Below are 22,115 nucleotides of genomic sequence, written 5' to 3' on the forward strand. Positions count from 1 at the left end.
GAATTATCATAATTACGATAATAATATGTTTATAAATATATCTAGAATATAATATATAATGTAAGATAACATGTGGTAAGTATCACTCAACACACAACTTTGATTCGGGCCTTTACGATTTCTTAGACAATAATTAAAGTTGGAAAAAAAAAACAGTCTTATTGTAAGTATCTTTTAATCAAATATCACAGTGTTACATTACAAATTTTAAACTAAATTATTTAGATACATCAAATATATATCTGTATAAATGAAGAAAACATAGCATCTGTTTATTTAGCAAGAAAACCAAAATATAAACTAACCCTCTCAGCTGATAATGCATGTTATAGTGGGATATAAAACAATGTATTGTATATTCAAAAATTGCATTCTTGTACCTATCAATATACAGTAAATCCAAAGTCTGGAGTTTGATGACAGCGTTATATATAACCTTTGCTCACATTTGCACCATTACACATTAGCTACTAAAATATGTATAACTTACTCTAACATTATATTTTTCTCTCTTTGTAAATCAAAAGTAAAACATTTGATCAAATTCTTTAACACGTCAGAACCTGAACCACATTGAGTTTAACAGTTTCTATACATTCATGGAGAAACTGAAAAGAAAGCATTGAGCCGCAGCTCCTCAGACATCCAGAGGGACGTCGCTGGTGTCCTCCATCAGCGGGGACTCTTTACCAGGCTCCTCTTCCTTGTCTTCCTTGCCTTCCTCAGCCACCAGGTGAGTGCTCTCTTCCGCCTCCTGCTGCTGGCTGCTGGCGGCGCTGTCTGGCTGCTCGGGTGCTGCGGTTTCACTGATCATCTGGATGGAGTCAGCTGCTGAGGCCTGCACCGCTTTCACTTCCCCATTCTGGACAGGGACGAGCATCTGCACTGTGTCATACAGGAACTGGTACTGCGCCTGAGAGAGACACACAGGAGGAAACATCAACCCACGTCGTTGTGTAAAGATCTCCGAACGGACTTTCCCCCAAATTATCAGAACTAGAGCCGTTTGAAATGATGAGTGATGTGTCAAGACAGACACACTTACATCTGTGCTGAAACCTCTGTGACATAATACATTCACGTGGTGTCGTAACATCAGAAAAATAACTTCCCAAAAGAGAAAATCCGTGATAACGTCATCGCAAGTTGAACAACAACACGAAAGGCTGCAGAACTTTTTGCTGTGAGTTTCTGACGTCAACGCTTGTCAACCAATTAACATCATTTTACAACCAGCTCCAAATATGAGCTTTTAATGTGAACTTGTCAAATGTGTTTGACAGTTGCATTTGATTTTGTTAGACTAGAGGACAAGATGGTGAATATCTCTTGTACGTCTGCACAGTTTAAGTTACCATCTACCAGCGGATGCATGATATTTGTATGCATGTAACATCACAGAACAGTGCCCAGATGATTTTAAAATGTATTTATCAAATGTTTAACTGCTTTTAAAATGAAAATAGTTTTTTTAAATGACTTGTTCTTTAAGGTTTAGATCTTCCATAGTAAATGATGTGCTTGGGTCTTAGAGCCAAAGACTGGGAAGTGAGCTAAGAGTGCTGGGACTTGGTTCTTTCATGGGATTTGTGGCAAATAGCAGAAATAAAGAATAATATCACTCTTAGTGTTAAACCACAAGTCCTGACAGATCCTGAGTTTTCCTTTTTCTTACCAGGCTGGAGATCATGCTCTGTCTCTCCTTGCGTAAAGTTTTGACCACCTGGAAAACATCGATCACTTTCTCGGTGTGAGCGCAGTCCAGCAGATTCCACAGGGCGCAGAAAACCCCGGAGCGGGACGAGCCGTCACTGAAGAGAGGGAGAACACAGACACGTTGATCTTTATATCATTATCATCGCTATTCGGAAAAAGAGAAACATTAGGATTTTCTAAATTGTTATACAATGGGATAAACCCGTGTCATTGGTTGTTCCTGCTGTTATACTTTGGTGTAAATCGTATGTTAGAAACTGTAGAATGATAAATATACTTGTTGCTTATTTGTCAAACTCATCAAATACATTTTCTTTTTACCCATAGTACTTTTTTAGAGGTTTTTCAAGTATTTTTAGAAAAACTTTGAGAATAGTTAACCAAGTGAAAATTAAACCAATTAAAAAGCACATTTTGTATATACTTGTTATTTATATACTTTATTTGAATGTAATATAATTTTAGATCTGTATATTATATTATATTATTGATCAAGCAATAATAACAGAACACAATTTTTCCTTGTCATCTATTAATTTCTTCTTATTCTGATTCAGATTGTCTTTCCTTCCAGGCAGGAATCAGATACATATCTTCCTTTTAATGAGGTGACACTAGAATTTACCCTTAACACATTTTATAAGGATATTTATCATTAATTCAAAATTTAAGTAATTGGTGCATAACTGATGTTTTTTTTCAGTGTCGCCCCAAAGTGACAATTTGAACAGCTAAAATGAAACATCTTCCTTCTAAAAGAGCTCATAGAGGCAACATGGAGCTGTGAGAGTCCTTCTTTCCAGACGTCATGTTTCCAGAGGACTTCTCCTGTGTCTGTTGTCTTACTTGCAGTGGACCACGGTCGTCTGTGATTTGCTGCCTCCACCGCCCTTCTTGATCTCCTTCATCATGTCCGCGAGGCACTGAGGCGTCTCCGGCAGCTCCCTGTTCACCCACTTCAGGAACTGGAACTGCTTCACCGAGCGACTCTCTGTCTTCTGTCGACAGAAGCAATGACCAATGAACTGACAGCTATGGACACAGAGCAGACTCAACTACAGCTGCGGAGGAACTCTTGTGTTACCTTTACATGGCGGATCATCAGATTGCGTCTGATGAAGGTCGGGGTGGCGTCTGTGCTCACCACCTCCACCTCCAAGTCCCCAAATGTCCTCTTGTCCTTATCCCAGTACACAGCCTCAGACTCCTGTGAACATACATGCAAAGGCAATGTGTGATGTATTGTTTTACGTACATGTAAGGTTTATGTAGTGAAGAGTGTGCATGGTAGTTTAGGCACCTTATTCTCCTCTGAGAGCATGACGAGTGTGGACACTTTCTTCTGGTAAACCATCAACCAGAAGTCAGCCATGGTGTCGGGCAGTGGAGTCTGAGCTGCGATGAGGGCACGTGGGCCCCAGTATCCCTGTGAGAGCAACACAAACATCTACTGTTATCTACTGTCGTGCATCAGCCACACAAATAGGATTAGCACTATCACCAACAAAGACTCGGAAAGGGAAGAGCTCATTCAATTTCTTTAACGTTTGGAGATGTGAGGACGTCATTGTCACCAATTTCCCTCCGAAATCGATTTGTGGATCTTGACGAGAAAAATCAGGCACATTGAGAGGACTGATATCTATAAGTGTGTGACATTCAGTGCAGCTTGAATTAAAAGGGACTGCTGGGCCGTGCAGGTGGTGAGTGTCATTCTAGTAACACCTGTTTTAAAAACCAAACAGACTGTATGAAGGAATAGAATCTTCTGGAGCTACTGAGACGACACCTGGAGAGACCGTGACAGGTCAAAAGGGCTCAGGTTATGAGAAACAGGTTATGAGACAAACAAACGGAAAGTGTCCTTAAAATAATCATACATTAATATGGGAGGCATTGATGTATCTACAGGAATCCTCATCCTCTTCGTCTGATGACTCCTCCTCTTCATCCTCAGGGTCACTGTCATGACTGCGTCCTTCATTGTGCTTCAGCAGCACTCGGTTGTAGTCATCTGAGGGTGGATATGTTACCTTGTTATTCTCATGTGTAAAATTAGAAAATAATTCATCTCCGTGGTGAGATGATACTCACATGGGATGACAGACGAAGGGCGGTTCTTCCCCTTGTTCTCCTCACTGATCCCCACATTGACCGTCCTCCATTTATGAAATGTGGGGACTCTCTGGATTGCAAGAGAGTTTTTTCAAATTATCATCAACATATTAAGGATTTAAAACATTAAACTTTTGTGGAAATACAAGTTAGTATGTGGTTGTAGGTGCAAATCTCAGTTCAGTTACTATAAAAAATAGTGATTCACTTTTTTACATCAAACACATTATCTGCTATTATGATCTGGTTTATAGCTGTTTTATACAAAGTTTATTATTACTATTATTATTATTATTATTATTAATGTCCCTACAAATAATAAATAAATAAATAAAGTGCCATACGTCAAACTCCTCCTCCATCAGGGTGGGTTCACTTTCAGAAGTTTTCTCTGTGAGTTGGCTCAGTGTGCTGTGGACCTCGGACAGTGGGATCTCAGTCTCTCCAAACTGGTTGTGCTCCACCAAAGCCTGATGAATCAGGATGTACTGGGCCTACAGGAGGACAAATGTACTTCATATACACATAATACACAAAGGATACACAATTCAAATCATAGTCAATCATAAACTTTGATCAATTAAAAAAGTTCATTCATTACATTTCCATTTTTATAATACTTCTGTAAACTCAGGACTTACTTGTGTGTATTCCTGCCTGTTCATAAATACATTTTCACATATAATCTCTGTATATTTATTAGTTTACTGGACTTTCTGCAGTTTAAATGGATCATCATAAATGTAGCTCTAATCAGAAACACATACTTTCACACAGACGTACACACACGGTACAAAATAGGATTTAAACTGTTATTTCACCTCCACTTGAACCATGAGGCATCTCTGTCTGCGGAGTCTGACCATGTAACCGTAGATGTCCACTCTGCCCTCCACCTCCATAGCCTCCATCATGGCATCAATGCCGATATAAGTCCCTGTTCTACCCACTCCGGCACTGGGAAGGAGAGAACGACACTGTGTTAAACTATTTCATTCATTCCATTAATTCCATTAGTTCTAATAGAGCAATAGAGATGAAATGGTCTAATGAATCTTTTCAGTATAATTCTGGAAGGAGCAAGTACAGAGAGGGAAACAATAAATTAAATAAAAAAATGTAAATTACAAATTACAAATTAAAGCATCTCATAATGTAGATATGAAATGTAACTATTAACGGGGGTAAGATAGTAAAAAAATTGAATATATTTAATGAATTTCTTCCACTGAATGTCGCTCATGATGATAATTGTAATTCTAAAAAGAGTGAGGGGTAGAGCAGCAGCTGGCCACAGAAGTGAGCCTGCATCACGAACCTGCAGTGGACGACGATGGGGCCGCTGAAGAAGTTCTTGAAAGCGTTGACGCGCCTCCTCAGCTTCAGGAGGAGGTGTGGCTCCGATGGGACGCCGTGGTCGGGCCAGCTCATGAACTGGATGTGAGTCACCTCCCTGTCTGAGCTCTTCTCCCTCTTCTGCTCACACACACACACACACACACACACACACACACACACGGACCAAAGCATGCACACAATTATATTTGTTGCATTAAAGATCACACATATCCAGACACATACAAAACATAAACACAATTTTAAATATTCAATTATTTTAATGGAGACTCACGTTCGTTAGGCTGAGGTGACGGATGGTGTAATCCGGACAGATCTCCTCTGAGTTCAGCTTCACCACAAACTCCTCAAAGATCTCGGCCTCCCGATCTGGAGCCGGCCAGTACTGCGAACACTTGACCTGTGACACGTGACAGGAGAGAGAGCGCATTAAATCCTGCTGCTTGAGTATTTTATACTCAGTGAAAATGTGCGTGTGAATTGTTGTCATGTCTTAATCTGATATGTGAGTGGTAGACAGACTCAAACAAGACCGTTATGGGAATACACACATTTTTAAACATACCCACAGTGCATAATTTTCAACTAGTTATGTAAAGAAATCCACTGCATCAATGTAATATCAGTCTTTTAGAGCGTAGGTCTAGTTTGTCTATTTACTTTTATTATTTTTCACTGAGGACACATTGTCTTAAATTGATCCTTATCCAAACATGGATGACAGAACGTTGCTTAAATGCTGAATTATACAAAATCCAGCACATATTTGTGTTATAATACTAACGGATGAATATCATGCTATATTCTGAATTTGAATAAAAGGCTTCGTAGGGCCTGAGGTTGAGTTAAGAAGCCGGATAACAGCTGGATGAAGGTTCTGAATATCTCTGTGAGAGGAAACTCTGAGTTTCCTGGAGACTACACTGAGGTTGTGCCACTAAGGTTTGAACATATTTATCCGATCAAGTCGCTCCACAAGATTAAAACTCCTTTTTTTGACCAACCCGCTCAGATTTGGTGGAAGCAAAACAGCTTTAAACTTGTTAATCTTGCTTCAGAAAAACGTCTCTCCCTCACACCCAATGCCAGCTAAATGTTAAAGTTGTCGTTCTCACCCGGTTTCCCTCTTCACAGCGGGTTACCATGACGATTATAGAGGACTGCTGCTCCCAGACCATCCTCCAGAAGTCCCCCAAAGTCTCATCCTTGGGCCCTACAACACACACACGGAATGTCAATGCACACGGGGAGCCAGGCACTTTGTATCAACCAAAAACACACAGCATCACAAATGTGTTGACTGAGTGAATGACAGACAATGAGAACCTGGGTTTACCTTGAGCTGCAATGTACTTCTTGGCTTCCTTGTATCCCTGCAGTCAGAAAATAAGTAAAATGTTCAGTGACAGAAAGAGAACACAAACTTTGTGTCCACTAAACCCTCAAATCAAAGTTGTAGCTATTAATGTGATATCTCATATTGCTATCATAGTCTGCAGCTCAATCTTCTCCTCAGTCTATGTCACAGCAACACTGGCAGTAACAGGAAAAGCAGTTGTGTTACAATCTCCGTACATCAATGAAGCTGGCGTTGATGTAGTCACATCCTGCTTCGCCGTTTCCTGTGGTCAGCTGGACACGGTTATAATCATCTGGTCCGAGGGAGAAAAAGAAAAATAATTCACATCACAGGGGAAACTTTTATTATATTCAAATACACAATGTGTGTGTGTTTGTGTGTAGGAGATATATGGAGATGACCCAACACATGTGGTTGTTGTGGATATCAAAAAGAGCTTTTATATGTATCATTATATTGTTATATGATAGGATAACATTTATCCAAGACGATGTTTATGGCTATGATTATAATAAATACCTAAATTTCAGGATATAGCTTTGCACTGATTTATCCTGTGAATCCAATGTTGCCATTAAGCAGGATTTTACCACGTTGGCTCAACATATCCAGAGATATTAAAAAGTATATATATATTTATATATATACCACAATGGAAACAATATTAAGATTAATCCATGACAGCAAATTGACAAGTGTTATGAAACTTTATGGAAAAACGAGTTGATAAAATCTCACTCATCTGCTCAGTGTTTTGATCTCTTTTGTTTAAAAAGGCTTCACGTGTTGTTGGACAAGCTCCCACTCACAGGGCAAGATGTCCACGTAGCGGTTCTTGGGGACATTGGAGGACTTCTTGGCCTCTTTCACCGAGTGCCTGGAGAAAATTCTGGGGATGCTCTGTAAGCATAAACAAATGTCATCTAACAGTGAAGGAAAAAGAGAAGAACACCAAAACCCACAAACCAGTCAAAGTACCTGAAACTCAGCCAGGAAGAGTCTGGCCTCATCAGCCAGTTTCCTCTTGTAGGCTTCCAGCAGCAGCTCTGCTGCAATGGGCTCGACGGGCAGCAGGTTCTCCTCATCATCTGACGCAGGAGATAATAAACACGTTAAACACAAAATCTGCTGTTACTCTTAAATATTTGGAAATCATTTTATGAAGGCAACATTAAAAAATTCAACATGCAAAATATCCATCATGTTGACATGTTTTTAAAAACTGCTCAACACTTATTTTCATGATCTTGCTTTTATTGTAATCGTAACATTGTGTTACTGTTTTTTAAATATTGTATTATTTTAACATTTATCGTCTTAATATGTTCTGTTTTAAGCTTCTGTTGTTTTGTTTTATGTAAAACATATTGAGCTGCATGTTATGTGATGAAAAGTATATAATTAAAGTGAATTTATTAAGTTTTGAAATTGAAATATTAATAACTTACTTAACAAGGATTTGTGTTCTGATTGTCAAACAAATTATGAAGTGAAAACAACAGTAAACTGCTAAAATCACATGAAACAAAAATCAGGAGAGTGGAATGAGAGTTGACTTAAATCTACTCACTTGCTGTTGAAATAAGAATCAAGTTCTCACTCAGGTCACTGCAATGAAAAGAGTGAAGGTTGGAAAGATTAGATGATGTGAAAAACAGAGCAGAGTATCAGTGATGCCGTTCCTGTGTGAAGTGCCATCAATTCAAATGCAGTGATTAAACTATTCCTGTAACGTGAATAAGAAGATATTTTCTTATCAGTGGAACAGAATCTGCAGGTTTATTCATCTTAAATAAATAAATGAATATAAACAAAACCCTGAGGCAATCTGACAGAAACACAGATATAAGATTTATGCAGAATCATTCTCACTGGGACTTCCTGCGCCTCATGTCCCAGATCTTGTAGACGACCAGCAGGAGAGCCACAGACGTGAGGATGATGAGGAAGATGAGAAAACCAATGACAGCTTTGTCATTATCTGTAAAATGAGGTGGACGAAGAACAGCATTTACACAATGTATAGAATTAGATGTGTAAAAAAAAAATTAAATCTGTCTGCTTTAACGAAGCAACGTGAGATAAACGGAGGCATTGATTGAAATGGTACATACATTCAGTAGAAATTTGCACTGTGACGGGGTTGCTCTCAAACAGACGGTTGACAGCAGTCACCTGGAAAGATGGAGAATCTGATTAAAGCATTAGAAGAAAAATCAGGAATAAAACAGTGACGGTGAAAAGAAGGAGACTCAAACCTTCACTGTGTAGCTCGTGGAGTACTTCAGGTCCTTGAATTCAAATTCACATTTTGCAAAAATTTTTTCCACAATGCTACTGCCATAAACAAGTTGTGCTTTAAATTTTCCCTCAGGTCCATTGAAGTTTCGAGGAGTTGTGCAGGTGATAGAGATCGTATTGTGGTCTTTAACCTCCAGCTGCAGATTACGTACATCCTCTGGTACTGTAACAAATTCAAGAAAAACGGTTACAACACTGTATGCGTCCTCCAAACAGTGATATTTCAACACTTATTAACAGTATAATGAAGTGAAATAGGGGACTTATATTTCTTTTGGTGCAGATCCAGATAAGAATCCAGATCTAGTGAATTTAAATGTGGTTTCCTAAGAAGTCTGTTGGTCAGGTATTAACTCCACTGAGTGCTGTTCTAGTTGTGCTACAAAAAGTACAACTGGTTTCATTCTGTTTGTCACCGACCTCCAATCAGAGTTTTCTGTTTAACAGATACGGGGTCCCCGACTGGTCTGTAGATGTAGTAGGATCGGACCTCCCTGGGGTAGTAGGGTTGGACCCAGCAGGTGTAGTCCTTGTATGGCATCAGAGCAGTAATGTTGCAGGTTCCTCCTTGTGGCTTATTATAAACTGTGACACAGTTTCACAAGTTGTTAGTTTATGTTCTGGATAACAGATAAAAAATTACAGCAAAATGAAACAGCATTTTGTTTTCTGCTTTTTTGGGGGGGTCAAGTTTCCCATTAAGTAACAACATTTTTCACTAATCAGTTCATTTCATCTATGCAGCCCTGCAAGACTAAACTATTTCAGACAGACAACTCAAGTTTGAAATGTTTTATTTGTGTGTTTGAACGAACAACACAAACCTGCTGAAGTGACAGCTTGAATATTAAAGTCTTGTCTATTTGAGGTGTGATGGTACAGGTGTGTTCTTCCTGTTTGGATGCTCCAAGCACCTGATGTTGAACACCTTGAATAGCCAAGCATCTCATTTTTAGCCACCAGTTGTTTTGTCTTTTTTACAAACGACATTTTACCCACACAACAGTGACTTAACCACTTCCAGCCACTGCTCATTTCATTGTCAACAATTGTTGTAGCTTCTGTATTCGTGTTGTGGCTACTACATCCATGTTGACACTTACTTGGTGTTTGAAAATAAATTCTGTTCAGATAAATTACTAAACAAAACATTTCTTGATTTCTCCACTAATTACAGCAACAACTTAATGAATTTTACACATTAACTTGGCTTTTCTCACTCACCTTTTACTTTGGTATTATCACCTGGAATCACAGAAGAGAAAAAGTGTGTCAACTGTTGCGTTGCAGTTTTTTTATTTGTCATAATTTTTTTTTTCTAAGAAATCTTCATTTGAACTTTTTATTAAAGCATTTCTTCCCATCGGCCAATACAACTCTGGTGGGAATGATCAGGCCAAGAGAGCAAAGCCACCATTTTCCTACTAAGTTGCCTGTGGGAGCTGTAATGTAGTTTATCATTCAGTCTATGATGTTAATGCATAATTGTTAGCATGGAGCAATGATGCATCAAGAAAAGAAATAATCAATTTCACTTACTCCCATGAGGTTTGCCACAGCTGCAGATGTATGAAAGATTCTGAATCACGTCTTTACATCCGTTATTGGTCGTGGTCCAAATCAGCTGAGAGGATGTGTTGGTGGTACTATGACTCGTGAGGTTTATTTTGAGATCTGCTGGGACAAGTTAGACATGTGGAACACAGACCTGAGTACTGACATCACAATCATCCCCTCCCCAGTGTCTGAGGATAAAAGCTGTCATCCAGTGAATGTCTACATACCACAGCTGATCCGGACTTTAACTTCAGTTGTGTTGTATACGTTGTCATTGTTCCCGTCCTTGATGTGACCGGTACAGTTGTAGTCTGTGAAAGGCTCCAGCTCAGACAGATTCTCAGATACTATGTCAATCCGTAAGGGGTGTGGTCCATGTTTATCACCCTTATAGACAAATTCCCTCCATGAGGGGTCTGGTCCATGTTTATCAGCCTCATTGAATCTGTCAAACTCTGGGTTGCGTTGTCGAAGAGGATAGGACATTTTAAGACACATTGATTATGTTATTAATCTTATTATTATACTATCATATAATAATTATAATGGGATAAATTCTATATTCAATAATGTAAAAGTCACTAGAAGGAAACCACTGTTTATTACTTTAAGCAAGGAGTTCAGACAATACGTCATATTTATTTTCACACTCATTTTGAGCATTGATGTTTTTGTGAATAATTAAGAATCTTAGAAAAATGTAGGTAATTTCAGTTTAAAGTTAAACTGGACAGTAGTTAATTGATAATATCCCCTCTTTCAATGTAAGTCTATGTATAATGTTGCAGACACACAAAGAATTTCCACTTACCACGACAGGTGTAATCAATGGAGAGGTTGCATTTTGGAGGTAATTTTGTTTCAAATTCTACAGGAAATTGTGTTGGAGCAGTTTGGTTTATGCTTTTAACATCTAAAAAATCGGTGGAAAAGAAGAGCAGACATAAAACATGAGGAGATAAGTTACAAAAGGACATGCATTTCAAAATAACAGTACAAACTGTTACACATACCGAGGGTGATGCTTCTGTTGAACTGAGAGGAAATGTTGGTGCAGGTTGGCAAGGTGAAAGTTATATTAGAGCAAATGTCATCAAAACCAGGTTTGAAACAGACGGTGTTGTGGCCACATTGCAGATCTGGGATCATAACCGGAGTCGTTTGAAAGGAGTTGATGTCCCATCCAGTTCTGTAACACACGGATTTGCCGCTGGTAGAGCTGCAGTTGGCCTCTTCAATGTCATCTTTCACTGAAATACACAAGGGATTAATAAATATCTGCTTGTTTTACACACAGTTCTATCTTTTAATTTGAAACATTAATTTAACCAAAATAAATTCTTTTGACTCACTTATTCCAATTGTCATGGGAACATTTTCAGTCGTGCAATGGCAGGGCGTTTGTTCGTCTTTATCCACAAGTGTCACTTTAAGCTCATATTTAGTGCACGGCTTCAGCTGTTTGATTTCATGATATGAACTTTGATTGGAATGAGGAGCCCTGGGTATTGCTTCAGTCGCATTTTCCCCTTCTTCATTAATCATTATGGTGGTATGAACAGAGCTAACTGCCGAGCTTGTGATGTCAATCCGGAGGCCAAACTTGATGGATTTTACAGTGTAATTACCTGCAGACAAAATCAAGAGAATACAAATAAAACAGGTCATAGAAAAACACAGACTGCAGATAATAACACTATGATTACCTCTGCCAAGGAGGTTATGTTTTATTTTTTATCTTTAGTATTTTTGATAAATTATGAATCACTGTTTTCTAGAAAATCAAGTACTTTACATACATTATAGGTAAAAAAAATAAAATAATCAAATGTAAGTCAAATAAGAGGAGAACAGATTTTAAGAAACATAAGAACATACTAAAATGACAATTAAAAAAAAGAAAAACAAAAGTAAACAGCAACATTACATTTTAAAAGTTTCTCGAAGAAGAAAATCTAAAAATATAGTTTTGAGCATGTTGGTTCAGAACCAAATAAAAATCCAAATCTGGTGAATTTAAATGTGGTTCCACAAGCGGAGCGAGGTATGTATTCTGCTCAGCGCCATTCCAGCCATTATATAAAATGTTCTAGAGAATATATGATTTCATGAAGTGATACTCACACGTTAGTGGGGGAGCTGTAGTACCACGCTCTTCAAGGAGAAAAGGGGAAAACAAAACATCAGTACATGATCAAGCAACATCTGTGAAATAATCAGTTGTAACTATGACAAAATGTCTTCAACCTCTGAGTCACTTGGAACAGATACTACTCACAGTAACAAGTGCTGCTGTCACTGTCCACTGTCTGTACTCACATTAATACACAATCTCATCACACTCTCACGTTAAAAGAGAAAATTCCAACCTGGGGTGGTGTTATTATTCACTGTGGTGTTGTGCGTGCTGACATTTGTTGGGGTCTTGTGCGAAGTGGTTTCTGTGTCGTTGGTTGAAGCTGAGGCGGTGGTATCATTGGCTGCAGGAAGGAGAGCACGATGGAGGTCACTTTCACTTGACTGCCAACAGTCGTACCTGATATGATGCTTAACTACGGTGGCTGAGATGTCTCACACAAGCGTTTAAACGAATAACACAAACCTGCTGAAAGTGTGTGTAGGTTGTGTCTTCTACATTCGTGTTGTGGCTTTTATAATTGTGTTGTGGCTTCGACATTCATGTTGTGGCTTTTATATTTGTGTTGTGGCTTCTACATACGTGTTTTGGCTTCAAAATTCGTGTTGTGCTTTATATTTGTGTTGAGACTTCTACATAATTGTTGTGGCTTCTATAGTCCAGTTGTGTCTTCAGCATTTGTGTTGAGGGTTACTTAGTGATGCAATTAAATTCTGTTCACAGAATACATAAATAAAACGTTTCTTGATTTCTCGACTAATTACAGAAACAACTAAATTAATTTATAAATTAACTTGGGTTTTCTCACTCACATGATACATCGGTGTCACGACGCACTTCAAGGAGAAAAGGGGGAAACAAAACATCAGTACATGATCAAGCAACATCTATGAAATAATCAGTTGTAACTATGACAAAATGTCTTCAACCTCTGAGTCACTTGGAACAGATACTACTCACAGTAACAAGTGCTGCTGTGACTGTCCGCTGTCTGCACTCACATTAATACACAATCTCATCACACTCTCACGTTAAAAGAGAAAATTCCAACCTCGGGTGGTGAGCTTGGTGTCTTCAGGTGAGGTCAGGGGCGAAGGGCCTTTGTTGTCGTTGGTTGTAGCTGAGGCGGTGGTAGCTTTGGCTGCAGGAAGGAGAGCACGATGGAGGTCACCTTCACTTGACTGCCAACAGTCGTACCTGATACGATGCTTAACTACGGTGGCTGAGATGTCTCACACAAGCGTTTGAACGAATAACACAAACCTGCTGAAAGTGTCGCTGCTTGAATATTAGAGTCTTGTCTATTTGAGGTGTGATGGTACAGGTGTGTTCTTCATGTTCATGTTTGGATGCTCCAAGCACCTGATGTCTAACACCTCAAACAGCCAAGCATCTCATTTTTAGCAGGCAATTGTTTTTGTCTTTTTTACAAACGACTGCTCATTTTACCCAACAGTGAATTAACCACAATTGTTCTAGTTTCTATATTTGTGTTGTGGCTTTACTTTCTTTTTGTGGCTCCAACATCCATGGTATGGCTTCTTTATTTGTGTTGTGGCTTCTACATTCGTGATTTGGCTTCTACATAAATGTTGTGAATTCAATAGTTGTGTTGTGGCTTCTACATTTGTGTTGTGGCTTCTACATACGTGTTGTGGCTTCTACATTCGTGTTGTGCTTTTCATATTTGTGTTGTGACTTCTACTTACGTGTTAGGGCTTCTACATTCGTGTTGTGGCTTTTATATTTGTGTTATGGCTTCTACTTTTGTGTTGTTGCTTCTACATAATTGTTGTGGCTTCTGTATTCATGTTGTGGCTTCTATAGTCCAGTTGTGTCTTCAGCATTTGTGTTGAGGCTTACTTAGGGTTTGCAATTAAATTCTGTTCGCAGAATACATAAATAAAACGTTTCTTGATTTCTCGACTAATTACAGCAACAACTAAATTAATTTTATAAATTAACTTGGGTTTTCTCACTCACATGGTACATCGGTGTCACGACGCACTTCAAGGAGAAAACAAAACATCAGTACATGATCAAGCAACATCTGTGAAATAATCAGTTGTAACTATGACAAAATGTCTTCAACCTCTGAGTCACTTGGAACAGATACTACTCACAGTAACAAGTGCTGCAGTCACTGTCCGCTGTCTGTACTCACATTAATACACAATCTCATCACACTCTCACGTTAAAAGAGAAAATTCCAACCTGGGATGGTGTTATCCACTGTGGCGTTGAGCTTGGTGTCTTCAGGTGAGGCCATGGGCAGAGGGGTTTTCGTGTGGTTGGTTGTAGCTGAGGCGGTGGTAGCTTTGGCTGCAGGAAGGAGAGCACGATGGAGGTCACTTTCACTTGACTGCCAACAGTCGAACCTGAAATGATGCTTAACTACGGTGGCTGAGATGTCTCACACAAGCGTTTAAACGAACAACACAAACCTGCTGAAAGTGTGCATCCATCTTCTACATTCGTGTTGTGGCTTCTATATTTTTGTTGTGGCGTCAGCATTTGTGTTTTGGATTACTTGGTGTTTGCAATTAAATTCTGTTCACAAATACGTAAATAAAACGTTTCTTGATATTTTGACTAATTACAGCAACAATTAAAGTAATTTAACCCATTAACTTGGGTTTTCTCACTCACTTGGTTGATCGGACACTTGAGCTGGAATCACAGAAGAGAAAAAGTGTCTCAATTGTTGCGTTGCAGTTTTTTTTATTATTCGTAATAGTGAAGCTAAATTTAGTAGCGAATATGTCAGATCAGTGATTTTTTCATCAAGTTTTTAGCAGCCAATTTTTTACAAATGACTGCTCACTTTACTCATACAACAGGGACTTGACAACTTTCAGTCACTGTTCATTTCATTGTCAACAATTTTTGTAGCTCCTACATGCCTGTTGTTGCTTCAGAATTTGTGTTTTGGCTTCTACATTCATGTTGTTGCTTCTATATTCGTGTTGTGGCTTCAGCATTTGTGTTGTGGCTTACTTGGTGTTTGCATTTAAATTCTGTTCACAGAATACATAAATAAATCGTTTCTTAATTTCAAGACTTACTACATCAACAACTAAATTAATTGTATACATTAACTTGGGTTTTCTCACTCACCTGTTACATGAGTTGATATATTGGCGTTTTGACCTGGAATCACAGAAGAGAAAAAGTGTGTCAACGTTTGTGATGCAGTTTTTTTATTTGTCATAATAGTGAAGATGAATGTAGTAGAGAATATGACAGATCAGTGTTTTTTGGAAGAAATCTTAATTTTAACTTTTTATTAAAGTATTTTTTTCCAATCGGTCAATAAAACCCTGGTGGGAAGGTTCAGGCCAAAAGAGCAAATCCTCCATTTTCTAACTAAGTCGTCTGTGGGAGGTGGCACAGTGCGACCTGGTTGCCATGACGATGTGGCAAATAGCCTCACTTGCTATTTCAGAAGACAAACCACTTCCTGCCCGACACTAAAACTCAGAGTCCCCCCCCCCCACACTTAAACCGTTTGGACACATCCCTCGCTTTTATAGAACAACAAATTGCCCTTTTCTGTTACATCCTCGTTTTTTAACAAATGAAAAAACCAAGCTTCACAAAGTCTTGTTTAAAATAATATTTGTGCTCTATGGATTGAATGTAAAATTAAAGCAATGAAAAACATTAACAGCTGACTATTTTTCAACATAAGTATATTTCAAATCTATACTTTTTTCTTTTTAAAGTGAAAAGTACAAGATTTAACTTGTTGTTTGTTGTTTTAGAGACGATTTTGGCAACAATTCACATTTCATGAATTATCAAACTAGACAGGCTCAGCATCTTTGTCCACCTTGGTATAAGCTAAATGTGGTGAAGTGATCAAGCTGTGGATTCCTCTGTGTCATTGTCCTGGTATGAACAGAAATGCTCTGCTGTCTAAACATTTGATTTGTTACAAAACTCAGCTTTTAGTTTCGGTTTTTCACGCTGCGTTCGTCAAAAAGATACTTCCCTATTTCTCCTGGTAAACTAATATATGTCAAATTATCTGTATTGATACGTTTTTGGGGGATTATGGTTGACATATAAGCCATGACTAGTTTCTACCACACCCCACATGTATTTTTACTTTTCATTTATTTATCTGTTATTTATCTTGTATGTATGTATTTTCCCTGTGTGAAATAAACTGAAACAACCTTGTGTAGTTTTATGGTTCTCTATGTCAGGAGCAGTGAGTGGGCAGGGGACGGTCGAACAATGAGTGTCAGGATGTGGTTTGGCTCGTTCTTGTTTTACTGCAGAGATGCATGCTCTCTCGCTCTCTCTCTCTCTCTCTGTGCAGGGACATCTCACCGCCCTCTGCAGCCTCTTCAAGCCTCGTGGTGGCAAAAACGACACCGGAAACAGTTCAGTGCTTTGTGAAGCTGTCTCACCACTGATGAGCAGCCGACTTCAGTAACGTCACAAAGCATTGACCTACAGACAGGTTCATCACTCTTTCCCGTTGTCATTTTGTCCCTATTTGCAGCACGTGTCTGTATTAGCTTGTGTTGTGTCCTTCAAATTGATGAAGTCGTGTTTCTTAATTTGCAATGCGTTGGGCTCTCTGGGCTTCCGTAGACATGGATAGGAAAGAAAGGCCAGTGCAACTTCCTCTTTATGAAGTTTTTTTACGTTTCATTTTCAACGTCTTAACCAAAAGTGACACCTTCTCTGTCTTTTGGGTTCTTTCTCTCTCTGGGTCTTCAGGCCAGAGGGTGAAACAAAGTTGTGACATTCACACTTTTTTATCAGACCTCAAACGCCCCATGATCCCCGTCCCTGAATCCATCTACATGTCTGAGGTCCCTTGTGTTTTCTCCGTCAGGGATTTTTCTGTATTTGACGTGTTTTGCATACTTCACAGATCACAGACGACCCCCCCCCCCCCCCTCCCTTTTGTGATAAGCTCTCCCTCCTCCCACAATCTGCTTTAATCGTGCAGCGCGTTTAACATCTCTGACCTCACTTCTTCATTTTGAACGCTGCACTTCCCCTTTTTTATTTTTTTTTTTCCTCTCCAAGCATTCCGAAGTCATCTACCTCGTCTCGGCCTGTTTGGCCCGCGCCGATCTGCTCAGCTCTGCCAGGAAGTGAAGGCAACTCAGAATGGAACACGGAAGTGGTCAAATGTTTGATCACACAACTCCATCCTGCTTCATCTCAAATAGACTGGGGAGAGTTCAGGCAAATGCAACTGGTGCTCACACGCTTTTTGGCTTTTTGGCGCTGATCTGACTTGATACTGAGAAATACGTTCCATGGTCTAATACTTATAATTGTAGTGGTCTGCTATGTAATTATATGGTAAAATCCTATCATATATACTTATTTTCCTATGTCTCTCTTGGTAAAGCAACTTTTATATCTTAGACTTTTATCTGGTTAAGTGATTACATCGATTCAATTTTTGAAAATATACATTTCAAGGCTTTTTTCCCCCTAATATTTACTGCGTTCATAATTTAATGACTTCTGTTCTATTCTTAATAAAATAACTATGAAAATTATTATTTCAGAAACAGCCACAAAACCACTCTGTGAAAATCTGCGCTATACTGTCGTACATTACATAACTGTAAAATATTTATAGGTACATTAAATGTTAGCAAAATCGATATCTAGATAATTAAGATTGTGTGTATACACTGCATCAAAAGGGAAATGCTGATTGTACATTTTTTAAATATTTCTCTGAAAAAGATCTAAAGGAAATGTTGTCGGAGTAGAAACATAATGTTGCATATCACTAAAATACTAAGGTACATTAAATAGTATTAACGTACAGAACTGGAGTAAATGTACCACCACATGCTATTAAAGGTATTTGCTTCAGTTTCGGTGCGGGTTTGATTTATGACAAATAATAGTTCATTAATGAAAAAGTTAAGATGCTTAAATCACACTCGGCCAACGAAGCTGATTGTAATTCTGCTCCTGATTCAGATTCTGATTCATCGCCACTAAATGACCATGATCATCATCATTTAGAACAGGAAGCAGAAACAAGGTGCCATTAAACAGACCAAACAACATGTCAGGTAAACGTAAAGTGAAATGCAAATGTGGAATTGTGTCATTTTTACACTCTGGACAGACAACGACCCCCAAAACTCAAACTAAACTCATTATCACTTAAGGATTCCTCCACGCTTAAATATGAAACTTTCCTTCCTCTCTGTGGAGCACGAGACCCCCCCCCCCCCCCATCTCGGTCCAAAATGCCTGTAACCGACGATGGGTCTGGACATTTCCACCAACTGGTCCCTGTCTAAGAAAGTCTACATCCCAACTATACTCATCCTGCTTTAATGACTATAGGTCAATGTCATTACTAGAGCTCTAATCCTTGAGTCATAGACATTATTATCCATTGGCAGTATCATCATACAACCCTGACGTATCATATTATCTAACATTATCACCCAAATGACTACACTTCCTATTGGATCCCCATCCAATAGGAATATTAGCTTGATCCCTGCGATCACAAGCTAATACAGTTTCTTTTATCTTTACCTGGATGTTGATTGTGAGCTATTCTGAAATAGACAGTGGAGATTGAATGGGAATTCACGGCCTTCTTCTGTAACACTGATCAATTTAACTACACCGTTGGCTTGGATGGGAGCCGGGGCCCCTTTTCTTTAATGCCCTGTCATGAAGCCACGAGCAACACAAGGAAGAGTTCATTTCAGCTCACGTGAACAGATCTCAAGCTGAAAATAGCAGAACATGCTCCAACAGCAGCAGAACTCCGAGTGAGGCTGGAGGCTGTGAGCTGGGTCTCACACACACACACACACACGCATGCATACAAACACACACACACACACACAAACACACACATACATAGACACACACACACACAGCCACTGGGGTTGAAGTGAAGAGCTTCCAGAGACACCCCCCAAAAATACTCATGTCATATCTGTCACACAACCCCCCCCCCAACGAAACATACATACAAACCACCACACACACGCACACACACACACGCACACAGTCGAAGCGGAACAGAAACACGACTGTGTAAGATTCCCACAGCTCTTAACCAAATGAAAGTGTTGTTTAAAGTAGACTTGTCTTATTAACATCAGTGTTTGATTGAAGCACAGCTGCTGCCTCTCTTTGCCAGAGGGGCTCGGGAGCCTGTCACTTTCAGGCTCCTCACATCACAAACACACGCACTTGTTCTGTTTCGTGTTCTTAGGTCTGGAAAGTTTAAGAAAAACGTGAAGTTGCACAAACTCAAAGACGCTAGGTACAGTATGCCTGTCATGCCTGCCCTCAGTTGTCTTACAGTGAGAGTGCTGACAGTCTGAAAGAGAGAAGAAGCTGCTCGACTGACAGGTTCATGTCTGCGTCTCGGGCTCGGAGGGTTTTTCAACATTCCTTCTGAAGACGAGTTCACTCTCAACAACCGAAACTTCAAAAACAGTCAATTTAGGAGTTTAGAACACAAGACCTCCTCGTGTTCAGTTCATTAGCTTGTTTTACGTCATTTACAGATTCATTTCCCCTCTAGATTTTAAAACTTCCATGACACGTGCAAGGACTCAAGTTTACTGTTACATTAAAGATTACTTACATTTGGCCAAACCAATGATTCCAGCCCAGAGCAGCAGGATCGTGACACCACGGAGACCCGCCATATCCAGGAGTCAGGGCGTGTTCCTGCCACGACCACACAGCGCAGTCCTAGAGGGGACCGACCGGCAGCGACCAAGACGCCTGATCGAAGCTTAACTCCAATTCTCGACTCGACTCTAGGAGAGAAGTAAGTTCTCAACGTTGTCTTGTTTTATGCTTCATAAGTTTTCTGTCTTATCAGTTGCCGCAGCTTCCTGGACTTGTTCCCCAAACCCTGAACAACCTCGCTTCTGGTTTCAAGTCGAGCGAGTGCGAGTGATGTCACATCGAAAAGAGGCTGCCTGCACCTTAACGCTCAGTGACAGGAAGCTTCATTTTGGGCTACGCCACCAAGAACAGGAAGTCTTACGTCGGATCCTCACTTGCTTTTTGCTCAAGTGTGAAACTCTTCAGCATAATAAGGAGAAAAGGGAGAAGTTTAGCTTGAATTCAAGGGTTATTTTAGCTGTATCACACTTTTGGAAACATGCTTAATAGCCTGCTTAACATTTTGTAATTCACAGACACTAATGATAGAAACAAATTGTGATTTTAACACAGGGTAATTTTTTCTGTCCTATTAATCTCTGTTCATTTACTAAACTAGGCTCTTAAAACAAGAAATGTGTCGTCTGAGAAACGACATGTTCACCGGGGGGGGGGGGGGGGGGGGGGGACTTCTTCCAGCCCACAGTCGCACAAACACGTAGTCAAAGCCCACGAGTAGCCGGCCCTGCAGCGTGCAAGAAAAGAGATGCTGCCTTTTCCTTTTCTTGTGGCCATTTTCTTCACTTCTGCCGTTCACTCTCTGAGAAACATACATTCATAAGGGATGTTAGATCTCTTCAAAGTCATTGATCGTGTGCGTGGCTGTTTGATCATTGTGCTCTGCCTCGGAGCCCAAAACTGCTTCACTCCTGTTTACATACACGAGAAAATAGGGGGATAAAAGAGGAAGGAGAGGAGCAGACTAATTCCCCAGGGAGTGAGCCTCACACACTGGCTGGTGAGCTGATGTGAATCTGGATGAAACACATGCTCAGCTATTTAACACAGTGATGGAAAAATAATGCATGCAACTAAAGGAGAGTTTTTTTGTTTGGTGCCGAGCTGAAGTTTAACAGCCGTCATAGGGTCGGCCGTCGAGTCGACGAAACAAAGACGAGAACCCAGAGATCAACTCACAGCAAATAGTTCTGTGGAAATAAGTTTGAACCCTTTATAGGAACAGACAATGTTTCCAACAATGACCTCACATTTTTAGGGCGAGGATCTAAATATGGATTTCCTCCTAATACACTGAAACATATGGTATTTGGTTATTTCCACTTCAGAGAGTTTACTGTAGGTTCTTGTAATCAGGAAGTGGCTCTTAAGCAAGCAGCATGATGTTCATGCAATTCACACAAGGCTCTTATTACTCGTTTACCTCCATGTTGCTTAATGTGTGTGTCCAGGTCAAACAACTCTGTACATATATAGTATAAAGTATTTAGAGATCAGACAACTTCATGGTTCTGTTCACCAGTGTCCTGTTTCCAAAGAGTTCATCCTAAACCATCTATACAGTGATTTAAAACATCAAATTTAAGTCATTTTCCACAAGTCCATGTGTCGACTAAATCAAAGATATAATCATCTGCCACAATGTGAAAACTGTAGTGTCAGTATCATGGTCTGTTATCAGTTTAATTTGCACGTATCTAGTGTTAACAGATTGTTAAACTCATACTGCATCCCTACCTTAAGTTTAGATAGTCACTAAACTTAAGGGAGGGAGATTAAACAAACCAACAAACTTTTAAACAAACCAACAAACCAGCACACAAAGGCACGGGGGAATAGCTTCCTCGTTGGAGTTAAAAAGTAAAGTATATATGAACTTCAGCGTCCAGGAAAAAGAATGTTGATTGTTCT

At 39.5% G+C, this 22,115-nt stretch overlaps 1 protein-coding gene across 3 annotated transcripts; it reads right to left on the reverse strand.

Annotated features, from left to right (window-relative positions):
• Positions 1 to 158: 158 nt before the first annotated feature.
• Positions 159 to 20,481, reverse strand: ptprc (protein tyrosine phosphatase receptor type C). 3 transcript variants are annotated; one of them, XM_062395221.1, is made up of 36 exons: positions 20,158 to 20,481; positions 15,660 to 15,692; positions 15,192 to 15,212; positions 14,757 to 14,864; positions 14,526 to 14,549; positions 13,594 to 13,683; positions 13,355 to 13,378; positions 12,775 to 12,885; positions 12,530 to 12,559; positions 11,758 to 12,033; positions 11,419 to 11,655; positions 11,220 to 11,318; positions 10,633 to 10,860; positions 10,388 to 10,522; positions 10,073 to 10,093; positions 9,269 to 9,433; positions 8,806 to 9,011; positions 8,662 to 8,722; positions 8,420 to 8,528; positions 8,118 to 8,155; positions 7,526 to 7,635; positions 7,357 to 7,447; positions 6,763 to 6,839; positions 6,524 to 6,560; positions 6,303 to 6,400; positions 5,462 to 5,587; positions 5,150 to 5,307; positions 4,653 to 4,788; positions 4,176 to 4,325; positions 3,811 to 3,901; positions 3,597 to 3,730; positions 3,017 to 3,142; positions 2,801 to 2,923; positions 2,563 to 2,714; positions 1,676 to 1,811; positions 159 to 913 (listed from the first exon to the last, which is right to left on the reverse strand). In XM_062395221.1, exons 1-36 carry the CDS (start codon positions 20,219 to 20,221, stop codon positions 638 to 640), a joined length of 4,101 nt encoding a protein of 1,366 aa, XP_062251205.1. In that variant the 5' UTR covers positions 20,222 to 20,481; the 3' UTR covers positions 159 to 637. The 3 variants fall into 3 exon arrangements, with proteins under 3 accessions (XP_062251205.1, XP_062251206.1, XP_062251207.1); XM_062395222.1 differs by lacking the exon at positions 14,526 to 14,549; XM_062395223.1 differs by lacking the exons at positions 14,526 to 14,549; positions 14,757 to 14,864; positions 15,192 to 15,212.
• Positions 20,482 to 22,115: the final 1,634 nt, after the last annotated feature.

Source organism: Platichthys flesus, chromosome 9 (assembly GCF_949316205.1).
Source record: "Platichthys flesus chromosome 9, fPlaFle2.1, whole genome shotgun sequence".
Classification (NCBI taxonomy): Eukaryota; Metazoa; Chordata; class Actinopteri; order Pleuronectiformes; family Pleuronectidae; genus Platichthys; species Platichthys flesus.

Coding starts and splice junctions, on each gene's coding strand:
- ptprc (XM_062395221.1), bottom strand. CDS start 20,221: ATGGCGGGTCTCCGTGGTGTCACGATCCTGCTGCTCTGGGCTGGAATC. Junction 12,560..12,774: donor GAATAATAACACCACCCCAG/GTTGGAATTTTC, acceptor TTCTCCTTGAAG/AGCGTGGTACTACAGCTCCC. Junction 6,561..6,762: donor TCAACGCCAGCTTCATTGAT/GTACGGAGATTG, acceptor TTCTGACTGCAG/GGATACAAGGAAGCCAAGAA.